Genomic DNA, 18,364 nt, shown 5'->3' on the forward strand with positions numbered 1-18,364 from the left:
AGATAAGTGCTACATTTATAGTTTTGCAGCAGATAAATCCTGCTTTTAGCAGAACAGAAAGTCTTTGACATGAGTATATTGAGTATTAACAGGACAAGTTTGTCTAATCTAGCTACTGGGAGGAGGGCACCGGCTATGTGTGTATCCATGGTGTTTGCATAGAAGGCCCAGAGTTGTACTGTCCCATGTTTTAAAGTCTGCATATTGCTGAAAGTCGGGTGAGTGGAGTCCAGATTATCATTGTTAACACTTAAATTTTAAATCCTTTCGAAACCTTAGTGGACAAAAACTGTACACACACAAAATCTGCCATGAAATCGTCACATAAGAATGTATTTTTGTCTTTATTTCATAAATCACCGAATCAACTTGAGATCTTTTGATCTCATTGATCAAGCAATAAGATATTTCCATCAATTTTCAGACATTTTAAGCCTTTAAATGACAGTTTAAACATTTAAATTATTTGTTGTTTGTTGAAATGTTTATTTTGCATATAATATCTAGTAAGGGGAAGGACACTCGTGGTGATTAGAGTCTTGGACATGTCAAAGATCAGCAGCAAAACTGACTTAATTGTAATGTCATTGTTTTGTGAAGTGCAATGGAGAATAATGTCCTATTGGCTTCCATTGAAACCACATTTAAATCTCTCTGCCACTGCAGTATAAAACAATGCATTCTGTATTGTCAGCTTTTCATTTTGAAGAAAAGCATTTGATTTTTTTTTCACTATATTCCACCAGATTGAACCTTTTTGCTACTGTAGGCCAATGCATGAAATTCTTGTATATTTGCCAGTTGTCTTAGAGAATTGAGCATTCATGTCTTTGTTCACTGCTGCTGCACATGTATGGTCATGATTGACACTGACTTAAAATAAACTGTAAAACCACACTCATCCCTCAAAAAAAGGCCAAAAGCACATAACAATTTAAGATAATGATCACCACTGTATTTGCTGTTCCAGCTCCATAAAGACAAATGTATTGCAAATTTGTATAGAAAAAAAATAGACATGAAATACACGATACATTCAAATCCATACACTATTTGTGAATACTGTATGTATTCTTCATTACTTTGGGGATAATGTAGAAGATCTAATGTGTAAAAATATTCTCATTATATCTACTGTAACAAAGAAACAAAAGCCAACAAAGAATTTAAAGCCACATTTTCACACACTACAAATATTACATATAACACTTTTTAAACTTTTTCTTGTTACATGAAATGTTATAAAAAAGCTTTAATAAAAAAAATATTCGATTGTAAAGAACACGAATACTTAATGGGAAAAAAAGACAATATTAAGTCTATATTATGGTATTTAATATGATTTCTAACCAACTTATTGTACAATGTTAAGGAGAAAATCACAACCATTTAAAATGAAAACACTGACACAGATAATGTAATCAATGAACCTTTAAGAAAGTTGCCTCACTTAAAATGATGATTTAATGTTTACATTATCAAAATATTCCTACTGATATTTCCATTTTTTCAGTGAGAATTAAAAAATATAATATAAAAACAAAAAATCAGAGAATCATTTTTAAAACATATTTCAGATGTTTAGTTAAATGTTAAACCTAAACACTTTACTAGGAAACGTTAATGTATATTTGTACCCATCATTTGATGGTCTGTGAATGGTGGGAAATATGTGGGAATGGGACCTGACAAAGCTCTGATGGTTGAGAATGAGAATTAGTCTTCAGTTATGACTGTGGTTCCCAAAGTGGGAGGGCATTGCAGGGGGGCATAATGGACAGGTTTTTTGACGGGGCTCCCACACAAACGCAAAGCAGAGGTTGAAGCATTGCCAAATATGCTTCCAACCCAACTTCTTTCCAAGCCATAGAAAATATGATGAAGCATATCTTGTCTTTGGCTTCACTTGGACAACGAAGATTTTCTTGTAAAACAAAAGGGGGTCTAGAAAAAAAAGCTTGGGAACCACTGAGTTATAGGAAAGGAGATGCTTATAGCTCACCCACTTTCGATAGAAAGAATCGCTGACTTTCCACAAGAAGGAGCCACTGGACCTACAGCACACAGGTCACCCAGCTTCATATAGAGCAAGGGTGGTAAAGAACAGATAAATTAATAAATTCACAATTCCAGATACATTCTGCTTTAAATGAGCACATTAGATGAATGCTCTCTTCCAGTGGATTCATGAACAACATTGAACTTCTGTAAAATATGTTCAAATATACTCTCAGTATGAAACAGCTCTGCAGTTCATTATAATTATAGGTGTAAAAACCCTCTGGTCAAACTAAAATAATAATGTTAGTGTTGTTTTTAGTAATAATCACTGTTATTTTATAATCACATAGCTTCCACAAACTATATATTAAAGTTGATACTGTACCGTTTTGAGTTTTTCCAGAGCCTCTGATTGTTTCATAGACAGAACGATCACCTACAAGTCAGAGAAAATGAGTCACCACATGATGTAAACACAAGTATTCTTGTCAGTAACATTTATACTAAGACGAGATGAGATAAGATAAGCTTTAATGTCAGTGTAAGCACAAACATACAGTGAAATTAGAAAGCGTATTATTACTTGTAAATGCTGTACATGATTAAATTTCATTATTGTCTTAGTTTTCTTTATATCAACAGTGTTAAAGCTGCAGAAGAGAAAAGCATCAGGATATTTTAAACTAGGTAAAAAGAAAACTAACCATGACGGAGAGAGGAGTAGACTTGTTGATTTTCATCCTGACTCACCCTCTGGTCATCGGCAGAACCTTTATTAAAAATTCAAAATAAGACACTAACGTTCACATAGTTTATTATGTTTTATATAATATTGTGAACAGTTTTCAGTTTTGGAATGTTGCATCTCCATATTTAAATATTTTAAAGAGTAAAATATGTAAAAGTCTCACCTTTCTTTTTGTAGACCTTTTTGTACAGGAACAGGAACAGGAGCAAAATAAATATGATTCCAGGAATGAGTCCAGTGATCATCAGAAGAAGAAATGAAGAACTGGACACAGCTTTGCAAATAAGAAGAATGAACTGTTAACTTTATTAAACTGAACTCAGTTGAGTCAGCTGATCTGGTAACACTAGTAGGGATAGAAAGAACCTTAACAACAACAACAAAATGAAGTGCAAAACAAGTCTTAAAAGTAACTTTCATTTAAAGATATATAATAATATTATATAACCTCTTCAATACATGTGCCACACTTGACAACATTTAAAAGTGGGACCACTTGCTGTAAATAACAATCATGATTCCTTTTAGGTTTGTAAAGTGATTTAAGTTTGTGTTGTGTTCTCTGTTTTTAGTAGTTTTGTATTATTTTACGTCCCCAGTGTCACTTTTCTATATTTTGCACGTATTTCAGGTCTGATACTTCATATGGCTTCTTTATGGTTTATTTTCTTGCTTTGTTGTTTTTGTTTATATATTCATTTGTATTCTTGTATTCATGCCTAAACTTTTCAGCTTTAGTTGTTCATCACTTTATGGTTTATATTTAGTTAGTTCTCCCTCATGTTTTTCACTCTGTACCTTTAGGCTACGTCCACACGTACCCGGGTATTTTTGAAAACGCAGATTTTCTATGCGTTTGCGCCTTTCGTCCACACGTAAACGGCGTTTTCGGTCACTGAAAACTGAGATTTTTAAAAACTCTGGCCAGGGTGGATATTTTTGAAAGCTCTGTTTTTGCATTTACGTGTGGACGAGAAAAACGGAAAAAACAGAAAACACGGAGAAAACGCAGCGTCAAAGGTGTGCGCCTTTTTTGACGTCACACTTTGCGCCACGTTATTGTTTCGGTGAAATGAATTTCTACAATACTGTTAATTGTACTCTCTGCAGTGTTTAAATGCTTACATATACACACACAGTTACTGTCCCTCCACACATATGACTCGGTTCTGCTTCTATGCCCCATCCTTGTTTACTATTTCCCACCGAGGCTTCTAGACTTCTGATTGGCCAACATTTCTGCACGGTTAGGCATATATCGCCACCTGCTGCTTTGGTATGTTCCTAACAGCGTTTTCCTTCATTTCTGCGTTTACGTGTGGACGGGATTATTTTTTAAAAAGAAAATGGAAAATCTCAGTTTTCAAAAATACCCGTGTACGTGTGGACGTAGCCTTAGTCTCATCTCTGCGTTGTCTTCGTGTCTGTCTTTCTGACTGATGGGGTTTATCTGTTAGAAACACATTTTCCCCCATAAAAAAACATGTTACAGTGTGCACATGATAGACTTTATTTTTTCTGAATCCATTTGACCACTACTCTTCTTTACATTTATAAATCAATCTTTTTCTGTACTCTGCATGATGCTTCCCTCAGAGCAACTCTTCATTACAACCGATTTACCAGGAAACACAAGACATCTCATTAGTGTAAGGTTCAGAGGCCAGACCTCACAGGAGGAGATGCACATTATAGCTGCACAGGGACATTTGAAATAGCAGCAACTTCAAATATGTTATTTCTAACTTCTGACTAATTTCTTAATCTGCTCCAAAACATACAGACTATATCAAAATTTCACAAATCACATCATCAATATAACACACGCATACACATGTGTGTGTATTTATATCCTTGTGCAGGCATCTCATTGACATAATGGTTTCCCTACCTAACCCTAACCATCAAAAACAAAAGCCTAACACTGACTCCAACCCTAAACCTAACCATAACCTAATTGTAACCCTGACATTAAAACCACATTTTGAGTCTCAAAAATGCCTTCAAACTCGTGGGGACCAGGATTTATAATCAAATATCAGACCAAATCTGTCTGTCGGTCCTTAATATACTGGCCGCTCTTTAGGGTGTCTTATCACAGGTCTTATCGCAGGTGACTGGGCGTGCGTACACAGTAACATTATTTCTGATGTTTTTCTTCATCATTGCATTTTTGTATTAATCTGATGAAGTCAGGTAGGATGAGTTCTATTCCTTTTTTAGAGAAATCAATTTTTTTGTTTAGTTACAGGGGTTTAAAATGACAAATGAGTACTTTTTTTGTTTATTTTTTTCATGATTGTACTCAGGTGAGAAAGCAGCATATGAGTACTGCGCTACATACACCAGCTGAAAGTTCAAACACAAAGTGGTGAGAAAGCTACGATCACATGAAGCTCTTTGTCTGACTGAAAATGTTACGCTGCCTGCAGTTTCCAACTCTGTGGACTGTGAGAAGAAGCTGGAAAATCCGGAGAGAATCCGGATGAGGGAAGAAGAGGGAGTTTGAAAAATTGTTTAATTTTATAAAACGTATTAAGAAAATGGTAGCACTTCAGTCTGTTGAAGACTGCTGTGCACATTTCATTCTGCCTTTGCAAGTTTCAGTCAGAGTTAAACAAACAAATAAACAAAACAAACATAAACAGTTTTAACTTTCATACATAGTTTTTTCCTTCAAAGTTTGGTAGACCTCTGTTCATATTCCCACTGAGTGTCGTCTCTGTGGATCTCACATCTGATTATTATTTTCTCTGCTCTGCCCATCTGATGCCAACTGTGTTCAGATATCAATAATACAGGCACAAAAAGGAGAAAATAAAACTTTTTTTCACAGTTTGTATTAATAGAAACGTTACTGCTGAAAAAAAACTTACCATTTTTAAAGGGATCACTGTACTCTGTGTAGTAAACTGGGTTTCCTCTTCCTCCTCTGCACCTGTAGAGTCCTTCCTGTGAGACTCTGATTTGTCCATTTGAGTGGAAAACTGCATCTTGTGTGGTCAGAGGTTTAGACAAGTTCTCATCTCTGTACCAGTAGTATCTCCATTCACATGATAATGGGTTCACTGAACATTTCAGGGTCATATTGCCCCCTACTGGAACGTCTCTCATATCAGAAGTTATTTGAGCCTTTGGTTGATCTGTTGAGTTTAGACAAAGATAGAAAGAATAAATATAATATACCACACAAACAGGTTAGGATTGCACTGCCCTGATGTTGTCAGAATTCAACATCACTATACCTCTATTTAGATTTCCAACAACATGTAAGAAGCAATAAGACCAAACTGCCATGGTATGAGTACATCCTTCTTTTTGATAACCACAGGATGGTAAAAGGGTCCAGGCTGTGTTTATACTGATGTAATTCACTTTCCTCCACTCTTACACACCCAGAATGCCTTTTATCCTTTCAGTGAATGCATTTTATTTATAAATTACTCGCACCACAACAACAGATTCACAAGAAGACTTCTTATAATCTGAGGTTCAGATGTCAGACCACACAGGAGGAAATACACATTATAGCTGCAAAGAGGAATTAGAAATAGTAAAACTTTAATTAAGAGACTTTGTAACATTTTGTGACCCTCGTTAAGCATTTTCATATGATTTGATTATTTGTTATTTCGTGGAGTTTGCGTTACTTGTGACTTTCCAAACTGTAACAGACGCACAACAGACCCGACCACATTTCAACATTTTTCAACACTTTATTTCGGTTGCTGCTCCTTCAGCTCTCAGCTGCAGCTTGTCAGCTGCCAGCCACACACACAACAACAACAAACTCAGGAGCCAGTCAAGCCTTAAATGCAGTGGAGGTGTGATGAGCTGATGCCGCTAAGGTGTGGTTTTAAAATGATTGTTTTACATCAGAAAAATATATAAAGTTCATTCGAAATAAATGCTGCAGGCCATTTGAAGTTTTGATAGATGTCATCAAGATACTTTTCCTCTTTCAGAGATGCCAGATCCCACAATAATCCAGCTGAACAATGACAACACCAGATTGCTTATTTTAGTCACAAAAACAAGCAGACAAAAAGAAACACAAATATTACACTCTGTAAATAATGACTTATACATAAAATAAATAATTCCTACATCTACATCATTTTTAATGTTATTTTTTATGTTTTGCAGAATGAGTGCACAGGCACATTCACACGCACGCACGCACACACACACACACACACACACACACACACACACACACACACACACACCTCTTTAAGGCCTGGGAGTGGGTTTAAAGGGAATGATCTCAATATTCTAGCCTCCTGCTGGAGCTTTCTAGTGTTGGTGAGGATGGTAAGCATAGCAACAGTAACATTATTTTAACTTCCCTCCTTCAATTTTCCTCCATTTCCTGCTTTGCACTGATGTCTTTTTGGGTTGTGGCTCCAACCCTGAATATTTTGACTAAAATGTCAAATCTGATTCTTGATCATTGCATTTATTTTTAATCAAACTCATTAATATATTCTGCTTCAACAATTTAGGGTCACAAGGTATTGGACCATATCACAGCTAACAGGAAGCTCCTCGGGACAGGTCGCTCATCTGTTACCGGGCTGAGACATTCACACCTACAAGCAATTTAGATTCACCAATTTCCCTAACCCAACTAACTCTGTGGACTGTGGGAAGAAGATGGAGAATCTGGAGAAAATCCACAGAGACATGGAGAGAACATTCAAACTCCACACTGAAAGACCTCAGACAGACAGTGGATTTGAAACCAGTGCAAAGCAGCATGCCACCCTGCTGTTTGTGTTAGGCACAGTGAATTACACAGTGGACTGAACTATTTATTTATTTAATACTGTCATTTATTTTAACAGATCACATTATTTGCATAAGATATTAAGCCAAGATGATTTTGTTTTTGTTTAATAACATTTGGAGATTTGTAGTTATTTGTTGAGCAAGTTTGAAAAATGCTGTACTTCTTATCCTGTATCTTTATATCATTATTGTCCTCAGGTGATGGAGCAGCAGGTCAGCATTGGCGTCTCTATACCAGCTGAAAGTTCGTGACACAAAGTGGTGACAAACTGTCTACAATGAGGCTACTATCAGCTGCAGCTCTTTGTCTGACTAACAATGTAACATGCTTTATAGACCATTGAATTCATCCTGTGCTGACCATTATGACATTTGTCAAATGGAGATCACACAACAAACATGACTTACTTGATGCTGACAATGTGAAGGCTTCACTCCACTCTGTTGAAGAATATGAGTCATCTCTGCGTCGACTCTTACACATGTAGTCTCCACTGCTGGACTCAGAAACTCTGAATGTCACATCATTATTGTGTGTCCACTGTGTGGGTGTGCTGGGTCCTCTCCATTCATACCACCACTCAGTGGTTTCACCTCCTTCCTGCACCTCACATGTCAGAGTGATCGTCTCACCTCTGAATATCTGAGGCCAGTTGGGTTGTTGTTTTACAACAACTTTATTGGAAACTGTTCACACATATTAACAGTTGAGATACAAACAGAAACATGAAATCAACACAGAAAACTCAACATTGTATGTTTGATAATCATGAGTGAATGTATATTTCAAACTAAATGACTGATTCTGATTCTGATTCTGAACTCACAGGTTTTCTCAATGGTGACATCATCACTTCTATCAGTGTAGTAAACTGGGTTTCCTCTTGTTCCTCTGCAGCTGTAGATTCCTCCTTCAGATACTCTGATATCTCTGTTTTGTTGATCTCTGATTTTACCTTCAGAGGTTGTTTGGGTTCGTCTGAACCACTCATATTTCCATCCATCAGAGCTCTGCACAGAGCAGGTCAGTGTCACACTGCCCCCTACTGGTATGATTGTTGTTCCTGCTGTCAGTGTGGTCCTGGGTTTATCTGCTGTTATGAAAGAGGAAGCAAAATAAGTATGGGATTCATTATAACAACATAAGAACATTAAAAAAAAATACAGTTTATATTTACATTAATATTTTCTGATCTCTAAATAACCACGGTCTAAATGTTTGTCCATTCTATAGTCCTGAATGTAAACTAATGCTGATTAGTTGGTTTAGATAACAGAAACATCATCACTTTAAACTTCATGAAGCTTTTCATGTTTCTTCTTTTCCTTTAGAAATGTAGTTAAATTTAATTTCATCCACGATTGACTCTGTTGTTAAAACTCAATTTGTTAATTTTGTTAATGACAACTTGTGAGTATTGACGCACTGACTTTACACTGGTCCTGGTTAAAGTTCAAGTTCCAATGACAAATTTAATTAAATGTTGTTCAGTTGAGTATTTGAACAGGGATCATACATTTATGCTGTCGGTCACTGAAGACTTACCTAATACAGTTATAGAGACAGTATTACTGATCTTTTTATCATGTGAGCTCATCCTGTCACCAATGCACTGATATTCACCACTGTAACCTGTAGGTGTAATTTCTAATTTGAAATCTTTGTTCGTCCTGTAGGAGAAAAATTCTTGACCATCCTTGTTGATTTTGTAAAACCAGTCAGTGTCTTTTCCTTCATTCATGTCACATTTGAAGGTAACAAACTCTCCGATGAAAAAACTGGACGATTTGGGTTCAATAGTTAGCACAGCATCTAGAATCCAACACAACCACAAAGTTTACAATCTGAAACACTTCATGTACTATTGAAGGCACAACCTTTGTTTATATTCACAAAATTATAAAGATAGTGATAGATATATAAATAAATAAATAAAAAGAAAAAAAATGTAAAGTGCTTAAGACTGAAACAGTAGTACGTAAACAGAAGTAAGATAAATTAAAAACAGAAAAAGTGGAAAGTGTTTTGTCACCTTGAGCGTGTCCAGTGCAGAGAAGCGTACAGAGCACTAAAATAAAGACAGAAACTTCAGACATTATCAAAGTAGCGACACTCAAATATGTCTGTGTAGGTTGTCAATCATCATAAAACAGGAAACAGAGTGGAAAGCAGACATGACAACACAAGTTTGAAAACATGAACCAGAAGACAGGAAACATGACAGACTAACACAGAAGACCTAAGTGAAACATAACTAAACTAAACTAAACGCAACCAAAGGCAACCAGGTACCTACCCCTGGTTTATTATTACTAGTCTTATTGTTTGTGGATCTGTATTTCTGGCTTTAGTTGTTGTTTGTTTTGTGATTTCTAGTTCTTGGGTTTTGTTCCTGTGCCCCTCATGTTTAGTGTAGGTTCCGTTCTGTCTTCTTGTTTATTTCCCCAGTCAGTCGTGTCTCATGTCGCAGTTTGTCACTCCTGTGCCTGTGCTCTGTGTTCTCAGTGTCAACATCGTGCCTCTGTGCCTGTCGTGTGTTTCCTGTTTTATTTTGATAGTCCTGCCCTGTGTGCAGTGTTTCCAGTTTTGCTTCCCTTTTCTCGTTAGGTCTGGTTTGTCCCGGCTGTGTTGCCACCTGTTCCCCATCCTCTCGTTGTCCTGCCTGTGTGTTTAAGTCCTGTCATTTGTCATGTCGCACATTCATAATGCTGTGTGTTTCTTTCCTCCGTGTTCCAGGTCAATTCCTAGTTTTCAGTTCCTCGTTTATTTTCTAGTGTTTGAGTTTTTAGTTTTGCTTTGTATTTGGATGAGAAGTTTTCCAGCGTTAAATCTGCCATTTTGAGTTTACTCCTCTGTTTACGAGTCAAACATCCTGCCTGCCACACAGCAAACCATGACAACAGATCTTTCTTGGATAAGCTAAAGCAGCTCCACATACAGAGTCAGATTAGAATGAACCATCAAAAACATGTTGATAACAAAACATGAGTCTTCTGATCACATGACCTGAAATAGTGATGACTGATGCTCTGTTCTTCTTACTAAACGTGTTTATGGATCAGTATGAATCAAACAATAGAAGTCAGTGATGTACTCACAGAATAGGCCCAGCTCACAGAGCAAAGTGGCTCCCATCCTCACATCCAGCAGTGACACGTCTGAAAACTTCTACAACTTTCTGTAAAGAGAGAGAGTGAAGCAGCAGCACAGCAGATACCAAAGAGCTGTGAAGGAAACAAAGAGGGTTTTTTTTAACTTCTTCTTTCTGCTTCCTTCCTTTTACACTGAAATAGCAACTTAACAAGATCTGACCACAGCATGCTGTGACATCTTTATACTCTCCTGCTGCTGCAGAAACATCAGGTACTTTCTTTATGAAAAGGCCTGTAATATAAAAACTAGACTGAACAAAATAGACATGCAGTAAGTTTTATTTTACAAATATCAGCGTGACTGAGCAGCTAAAAAGGCAAAATAAGATCACAATATTATTACAACTTTTAAATGTGAAGTTTTTAGGTTATCTTACGTGCCAAAAGCACAACAAGAACACAGCTCTGGCTGCACCTTCACACACCACACACACCGAATACTGTTTGTCATAAACCATTAGAAGCATCAAATCACAGCATCGAAGCATCATCATACAGAAACATACATAAAAAGACACAAAATGCTAATGTTGCACTAAAGGCTGCTGCACAAAATCATTACATTGCTTCAAATATCAAATTAATACATTTCCATGAACAAATACAGTCATCTGTCCAGGGTGTATCTCACCTCTCATCAGCTGGGAAAGGCTCCAGCCCACCTGAGACACAGAACTTTATAAACAACCAAGAAAACAGATTCATACAATATTAAGGTTTTCTTAACTGACAAAGCTGAGCTTGACTCATTTAAAGTATTTCATTACACTAATGCAAATCAGAAATAGTGTCCTTAACCAGAAGTGGGCATGAAGCAAGAGGAAGTCCTGCCCTCTCTCTCAGATTATACGTGCTGCTGTTTTCATGGTGATGTAAGCTGTGTCAGTGACAACACAGTGGGCTGGTTCCTGGGAAATGTGAGTAATGTTTTGTTTTTTGTTTTTTTAAACTGAAATTTAAATAAAACTCTGTTTGACTCTTTTATAAACTGTTTCCACTCAGAACTATTAAAGCAAATCCAAAATTTACACCTGTTCGAGCTGAACACATACAAAACATTGTAAGTCTGATGTTTGGAGAGCAGAGCAAAGCTGCAAACAGAGCCACCGTATGAATGCAATATTTGTGTTTCTTGCTTGGTTTCCTGATGCACATATTTTTGTATATATTTCATATACACACGTGTGTGTGTGTGTGTGTGTGTGTGTGTGTGTGTGTGTGTGTGTGTGAGTGTGTATGCTTGTGTTTGGGGGTGCGTTTGTGTGACCACCTGCTTACCAAAAGGGTCATAAAGGCAGGAAGTTCACTAAGCAAGAAAACAGAACCCTCACATAGATGTCCTTATAATAAAACACTACAGCCTCCCCCACCAACAAACTGGTTGGAGAGGTGGTCAGAGACAAAGGAATGTCTTTGATCATGCTGCTTGAACTAAGACTTACAAATTTAAGTAACACAATGACAACATTTAACAATTTGACTCCAACATTAATAATTCCTTTCTTGAACTGTCTACTACAGGTTTGTGACTGAGCTTCTTGGAGGTGAGACATGTGTCTCATGTTCAGGTGCTTTCTGACACCTGCATCACACCATGGAGGTCTGCAATGATGACTCAAACTACATGGTGAAATTTAAGGCTACGTCCACACCAGCCCGGATAGATTTGAAAACGGTGTTTTCATCTGAAAACGCTCCGCGTCCACACTATTGTTTTCAGTCGTTTTCACAGAGTTGTGTGTCCACATTGAATCGGCCGAAAACGCCTACGTTCCAGTCCTGCGCTGGCGTGAAACACAAAACGATTCAATTCGATTCAGTTCTGTCTGCCGTTTATTTACTCTCTGGCTCGTGGAAAAGCACCGAGTTTTTAAATGGACGAACAATGAGGTGGAGTTGTTGCTGCGAGTAACACAAAAGTACAAAGTTGCAAAAGAGAGTGAGAATTAAAGAATTTGAAGAAAAGCTATCTGAAGCATGTACAGACTGATATTTTTTTAATAGGGCTGTAAAAATTGAGAGCATGCTTGTGTCTGTGAGTGCCTGTACGTCTGTGTCTAAATGTCAGGTTGGGTCTTAGACTCCACCTCTCTGGGAACATCTCAGTATGTATGGAGTCCTATGTCCCCTCACCACACTCCCTGCCAGTGGCTGATGCCCTCAGACGTGGGTGCGTTGGTGGTTCTTGGTGTCTGGGGCTGGGCACTCATCTATGTACCGGCTCACTCCTGGTAGCCGCTTGGTGGGACCTGGCGCCTGTGGTCCAGCTGGGCCTCTTCTCTGGCGTGGGGCGCCCTCAGGCCTCTGGGCCTGGGGGTCGGTCCTCTCTGGCACAGTCAGCTGCCAGCAGAGCCCGCGGGCACGTCACTGCAACCCCCTCTGACCTGTGCTCCATGGCTGCTGGGTGACCCCTCATATGGGGCTCTCCTCAGCCCTTCCCAGGAGGGTGGCACGGTTGTCCCTTTGGTGGTCCTCCTTGGGTCCTCGTACTCTGGGCCCTCTGGATGTCTGGGGCCTGGATCTCCTCCATACCTGCTTCATGCCCTGGGGGACGGGGCTATGGCTCCCCACACTCCCTAGTAGATCGTTACATGGAGAAACCTTTGGAATACAAGTGTGCTGTTTCACACAGTTGTGCACACAGGTGTACACAGACACAAACTACATCTTTCTTGGCTGCTACCTCAAAGCACATTGTGCGCTGTCAGTCTTGTGTGCTGCACAATAGCGTTTAATATTTAGTATCTACTGTTATCTACTGTTAGCTAGTTTATTGTGATGGTGTTGTATTTATTATGTTGCTCTTTTTTGTTTGTTTTCTCTTCTGTTTTTTTTTCTTCTCTCGACAGGTGATCCAGGTGTTGTTTTTTTCTTTTTTGTTTGTTTGTTTGCTTTTCTTTTTTTCTCTCTCCCCTCTATTTTGTCTTTCTCTCCTTCTCTTTCTTTCATCCTTTCTTTCTCCCTATCCTATCCCCCAGTCATGTCTGTCCCATCTGTAACAACTGAAAATAAAATAAAATACATAATTATAACAAAGATCAATCAAATGGACCAATATGGCAAGGCCATGATGATCCACTTGGTAAAATAAATCCGCTAGGCATCTTTCTTGGCCTTCAGACAACAATTCTGATGGCTAAAGATCCAAACGGGACAGGCAAAAAAGAAACACTGTATGACTCTTCCATAAACTATTTCCACTGAGAACTATTAAAGCAAATCCAAAATTTACACCTGAGTGTAGTAGTGTGGACCCGCATCCACACTATGGTTTTCAGTCGTTTTCTTAGAGTCCCATCCCAACATGTAGCTACACTCAACCATCAGTGGCTCAAATAGCTACTGTGCTTGACCCACGCTTTAAGGATTTAAAGTGTCTTGCAAGGGGAGAACAAAAAGAGGTTTGGCTCAGCCTTCAGGCCCTGCTGCAGGAACAGTGTAAAGATGCCACCACAAAGGAGCCACCAAGACAAAGAACCTCCTCCTCCTCTCTTCATTGTCTTTAGACTCTGATTCAGATAAGCAAGCACTGTGTAACAGGGCCCTGAGTTTCTACAGAGCGGAATCCACCATCAGCGAGACAGTCTGCCACTGCATGCTGGTCCAGTCAAGCAGGGACCCACCCACAGCTGTCTGTCCTAGCCAGCAAGTATTTGATTAGTCCTGCCACTTCTGTCCCATGTGAGAGACTGTTTACACTTGAAGGTCACATAGCAACAAAAAAGAGAGCTGCTGAGCTCTGAAAATTTGGACAAGATAGTTTGTCAAAGTAACTGGCTGAAAGAGATGGCATGGAGTCCATTTTTTGCACTAAAATGTTGGACGATCACACTGTTTTAGCCTCATGTAAAAATAACGTTGGCTAAGGTTACTCAGATTTACTCTGTTTTTTTTTTTTTTTAATAGAAGTCAGAGTTTTAAAGGTGAAGCTGGTCTAATAACCTTTTATGTTTATGCCTTATTTTTTTAAGAAGAAAAACTGCACTTTATGTTGAAATTTATTATTATTTAAAGACAATACCATTTTGAAAATGTACTCAAAGTAAATAGCACTTTATTTTTTAGTCTGCCCAGGTTTGGCCAGGGATATTATTTGTGTTTCTCTGTTTTGAATCGAAATGCACTTTAAATGTTTGTTTTTTTTCCCCATAAATTAAAAGAGCTTGAGTTTACAATATTCATGTCCATGTCCATTATTTGATTCTGTCGCCCACTAAAACCATTTCCAATAAAAAGACATTTTATTGGCTTTGGGGAAAATTTTCCTGTGCAATGAAATGTGATTAATCGAGATTAACTAATTACAAAGCCTCTAATTAATTAGATTAATTTTTTAATTGAGTCCCATCCCTAGTTATTACATTAAGTAGTATTATTTATGTATGACAGTGTCTAAGGCAGGACAAACAGGAGCAAAAAAAAAAAAAAAGAGGGGAAGACGTAATAAAAGGACAGATTACGAATAGAAAGAATATAATGTACGTAATACATTACATACATTACATTATTAAATAATTCAATAATGTATCACCAACCTTGCCTTACACTATCATGTGTACTATTCAGTAGGGATCTCAAAACTGCAATGAAGGTGCAGACAGTAAGGGACACCACCATTGAGGTTTAAATTCCTGGGACTCTCTATTTTTTGATTTTTGAACTGAAGAAGCGTCTCTTCAAGAAACTCCGTAGACACTCAAATATCTCGTAAACAAAATACCTGGGGTTTTACCAGTGTACTTTGATTGGTTCCATTTATATTAAGATCTTAAATACATCACATTATATCTGTGTCATGAACCGAAGTTCAGCGCACAAGCTGGACCCAGAAGCAGAGCCAACACACACAGGAGTACGAGAAAATAAACTTTATTTTAACTGAAGGTGTCCCGGGAGGGTAGAAGGAAAACACGCGTGAAACTCGAGAAACCAAGGGACCGGGAGATGAGTCGCGCAGGAACGCCGAAAACGGGACTGTGGGAGGCTGCAACAGAAAAAGGAAAAGAATTATTGCGGCGCGGGGAAATAGCAGAATATGTGGGGGAGAGTATGAGTGAAAGCGGGGCCGTGGGAGCCGGAGGGAGGGGTGAGGGTCCGCGGGGGAGCTCCAGGAAAGTCGAGGTGACGAGTACTGAAGGCGATCCAAACTCCAGACGGGCAGGTGGCTCAAAAAACACGCCGAGCTGTTATCTGAGTGCACAGGACAGAATTAGCGCTCGTTCAGACAAATGAGAGTTTTCACAATCGCTTTCCCACAGGTGTACGTTACCACTGTGAGACGACTAACGGACTGGCGTGGAGCAGCAGGCTGGGCTGGATCAAATAGTCCACCTGATGATCGCCTGGGATGGGATGCAGGTGTGGAGTTAACAGCCAAGCCCGTGGGCGTGGGCATCCCATCAGCACCTCGGACGCCGGGCCGCGGACCATGACAATCTGATGTAGAAACAAATCTTTCTTAGATAAACTAAACCAGCTCCACACACAGACTCAGATTAGAGTCAACCATCAAAACACATTAATAACAAAACATGAGAGTCCTCTGATCACATGACCTGAAATGGTACAAATGACTGATGCTCTGTTCTTCTTACTAAAACATGTTTATGGATCAGTATGAATCAAACAATAGAAGTCAGTGATGTACTCACAGAATAGGCCCAGCTCACAGAGCAAAGTGGCTCCCATCCTCACATCCAGCAGTGACACGTCTGAAAACTTCTACATCTTTCTGTAAAGAGAGAGAGTGAAGCAGCAGCACAGCAGATACCAAAGAGCTGAGAAGGAAACAAAGACTTTTCTGCTTCTTTCCTTTTACACAGAAATAACAAATTCTGACCTCAGCAAGGTGGGGTTTCTTGGAAAATCTACCAAATAGTTACATAAAAACTGGAAGAACACACGTTTGTAGTAGAATCCTAGGATTCAAATGAACAAAAAAAGGGAAATAAAGATCCCTATAAAGATTGTTTGTTTCCATCATGATTGCTGCCACATATAAAACACCAGGACAGGAACACATAATGTACCACACACAAACATAAATGCTTATGGTTGATTTACAACCTACAAAAACTTATGTAGGTTACATCATAGGCTTTACGAAGATTCACCAGAGAAATCTAAATAAGCCATTATTCACAGTGTCTACCATAAGGCAAAGTAAATGCACACATACCATATAAAGACTGAATGCACTGTATGCTGACATGTGAAATTCACTTTGTCATAAACCATTACTAGCATCACATCACGTCTCATCTTTGCCTGCTAGCTTTGTTTGGTAGAAGCTTTATCACCAAAAAATAATTACCCTCACAAGCGTTTGCTGTTGGGTCATTGAGGTAACTCTACATTTGAAGTCTAAAAAAATACATATATTAGATGGGTTCAAACTGACATAGAGGTATAACTGCAGAGATAAAAAATATTAGCAAGCAAGACAACATACTTTTATTTCCCTCCTGTCATCGATGTGATCAACCAGTAGGCCACCTCTGCTACCTCGCAGTCATAAACTGCTGGTGCACTCTAATCACCAGCACACAAAATCACTACCAAACACAGAAGCTGTTCGTAATCCTGCACTTTTTAATGCAAGAGTTAAAACTATAACTAAAAATACTTCCCTTTTAGTTTTAAGCTGAGCTTCATTGATGTAAAGTCTCCCACAAACATGAACTCTTTTATAGTTCAGTTGTAGTTTTTCATAAATTCATCCACAGGAAATAAGTTAGCTGAAGCAAAACAGAAATTGAGTCCTTAACCAGAAGTGAACACGAGGTGAATTCCTGCCCACTCTCTCAGCTTATCTCTGTGCCCATAAAAGTAGCTGTAACTGTTGTAATCCTGAAGATTTTTTGATTTGTTTTGTTTTGTTTTTTAGCACTTAGTAACCACTGGGCCACCAGTTCAAAAGGTTCAAAGGGAAATGCCGCTGAAATTAAAAAAAAAACAAAAAACTTTCTGGCTAAATTTAAAACAGGAAGCTGTTCAAACTACAGGACATGATTATTTAGTTATAAAGCACACTGAAGCACAGTGAGCTACAAATACAGAACACTTTTATTGAAATCCAAAACCCATTTGATTAAAATACCATGTGTCTCTTCTATAAACTGTTTGCACTGAGAACAATTGGAATAAATTCAGATTTTACAGCTGTTTTGCTGACCACATACAAGACTCTGTCAGTCTGATATTTGCAGAGCAGAGCTGCAAACACAGCTGATGTACAAATACTATATTTGTGCTTCTTGTGATTTTCTGACTCACATCTCTTTATACATATTTAACTGCTGCTCAACAAAGTGACAGAGATGTAAATGTGTCAAGCTAGACTTGTCAGTCAGTTTGTCCCCACATCACTATGTACCCACATTTTAAATGTTTTATTGTAGACTTCGTGGGATGAACAGATGAAAAGGAAGAAGAAAAAGTGTAAGAAAGGATAGAAACACATTAGAGAACCCAGCTTTGCTGTGTGGCCCCCAGTTACTCTTGTTAATTTCTTAGGAAAGGAATAAGTACTAAGATTCCAAATGATTTACTGCCATTCATGAACAGGAAAAATATGTTTTTAGTTGTTAGATGTTATACCTGATTACTTTCTGACCTTTCAAAGATGGCTAGCATGCCCAAGTGTCCACAAAATATAATGAACAGAAACGG

The 18,364-nt window shown here is 38.3% G+C and overlaps 1 protein-coding gene across 1 annotated transcript; it reads right to left on the reverse strand.

The window, feature by feature from the left end:
• Nucleotides 1-331: 331 nt before the first annotated feature.
• On the reverse strand, nt 332-10,746 carry LOC146579861 (uncharacterized). Its single transcript, XM_085266064.1, has 8 exons — nt 10,640-10,746; nt 9,574-9,609; nt 9,087-9,353; nt 8,368-8,634; nt 2,913-3,023; nt 2,706-2,771; nt 2,387-2,437; nt 332-2,076 (listed from the first exon to the last, which is right to left on the reverse strand). Exons 1-8 carry the CDS (start codon nt 10,674-10,676, stop codon nt 2,069-2,071), a joined length of 843 nt encoding a protein of 280 aa, XP_085122190.1. The 5' UTR covers nt 10,677-10,746; the 3' UTR covers nt 332-2,068.
• Between the last annotated feature and the right edge of the window lie 7,618 nt (nt 10,747-18,364).

Source organism: Mchenga conophoros, linkage group LG3, assembly GCF_057382185.1.
Source record: "Mchenga conophoros isolate Kocher_MC1m ecotype Shallow Benthic linkage group LG3, M_conophoros_male_GT1.1, whole genome shotgun sequence".
NCBI classification, from domain to species: domain Eukaryota; kingdom Metazoa; phylum Chordata; class Actinopteri; order Cichliformes; family Cichlidae; genus Mchenga; species Mchenga conophoros.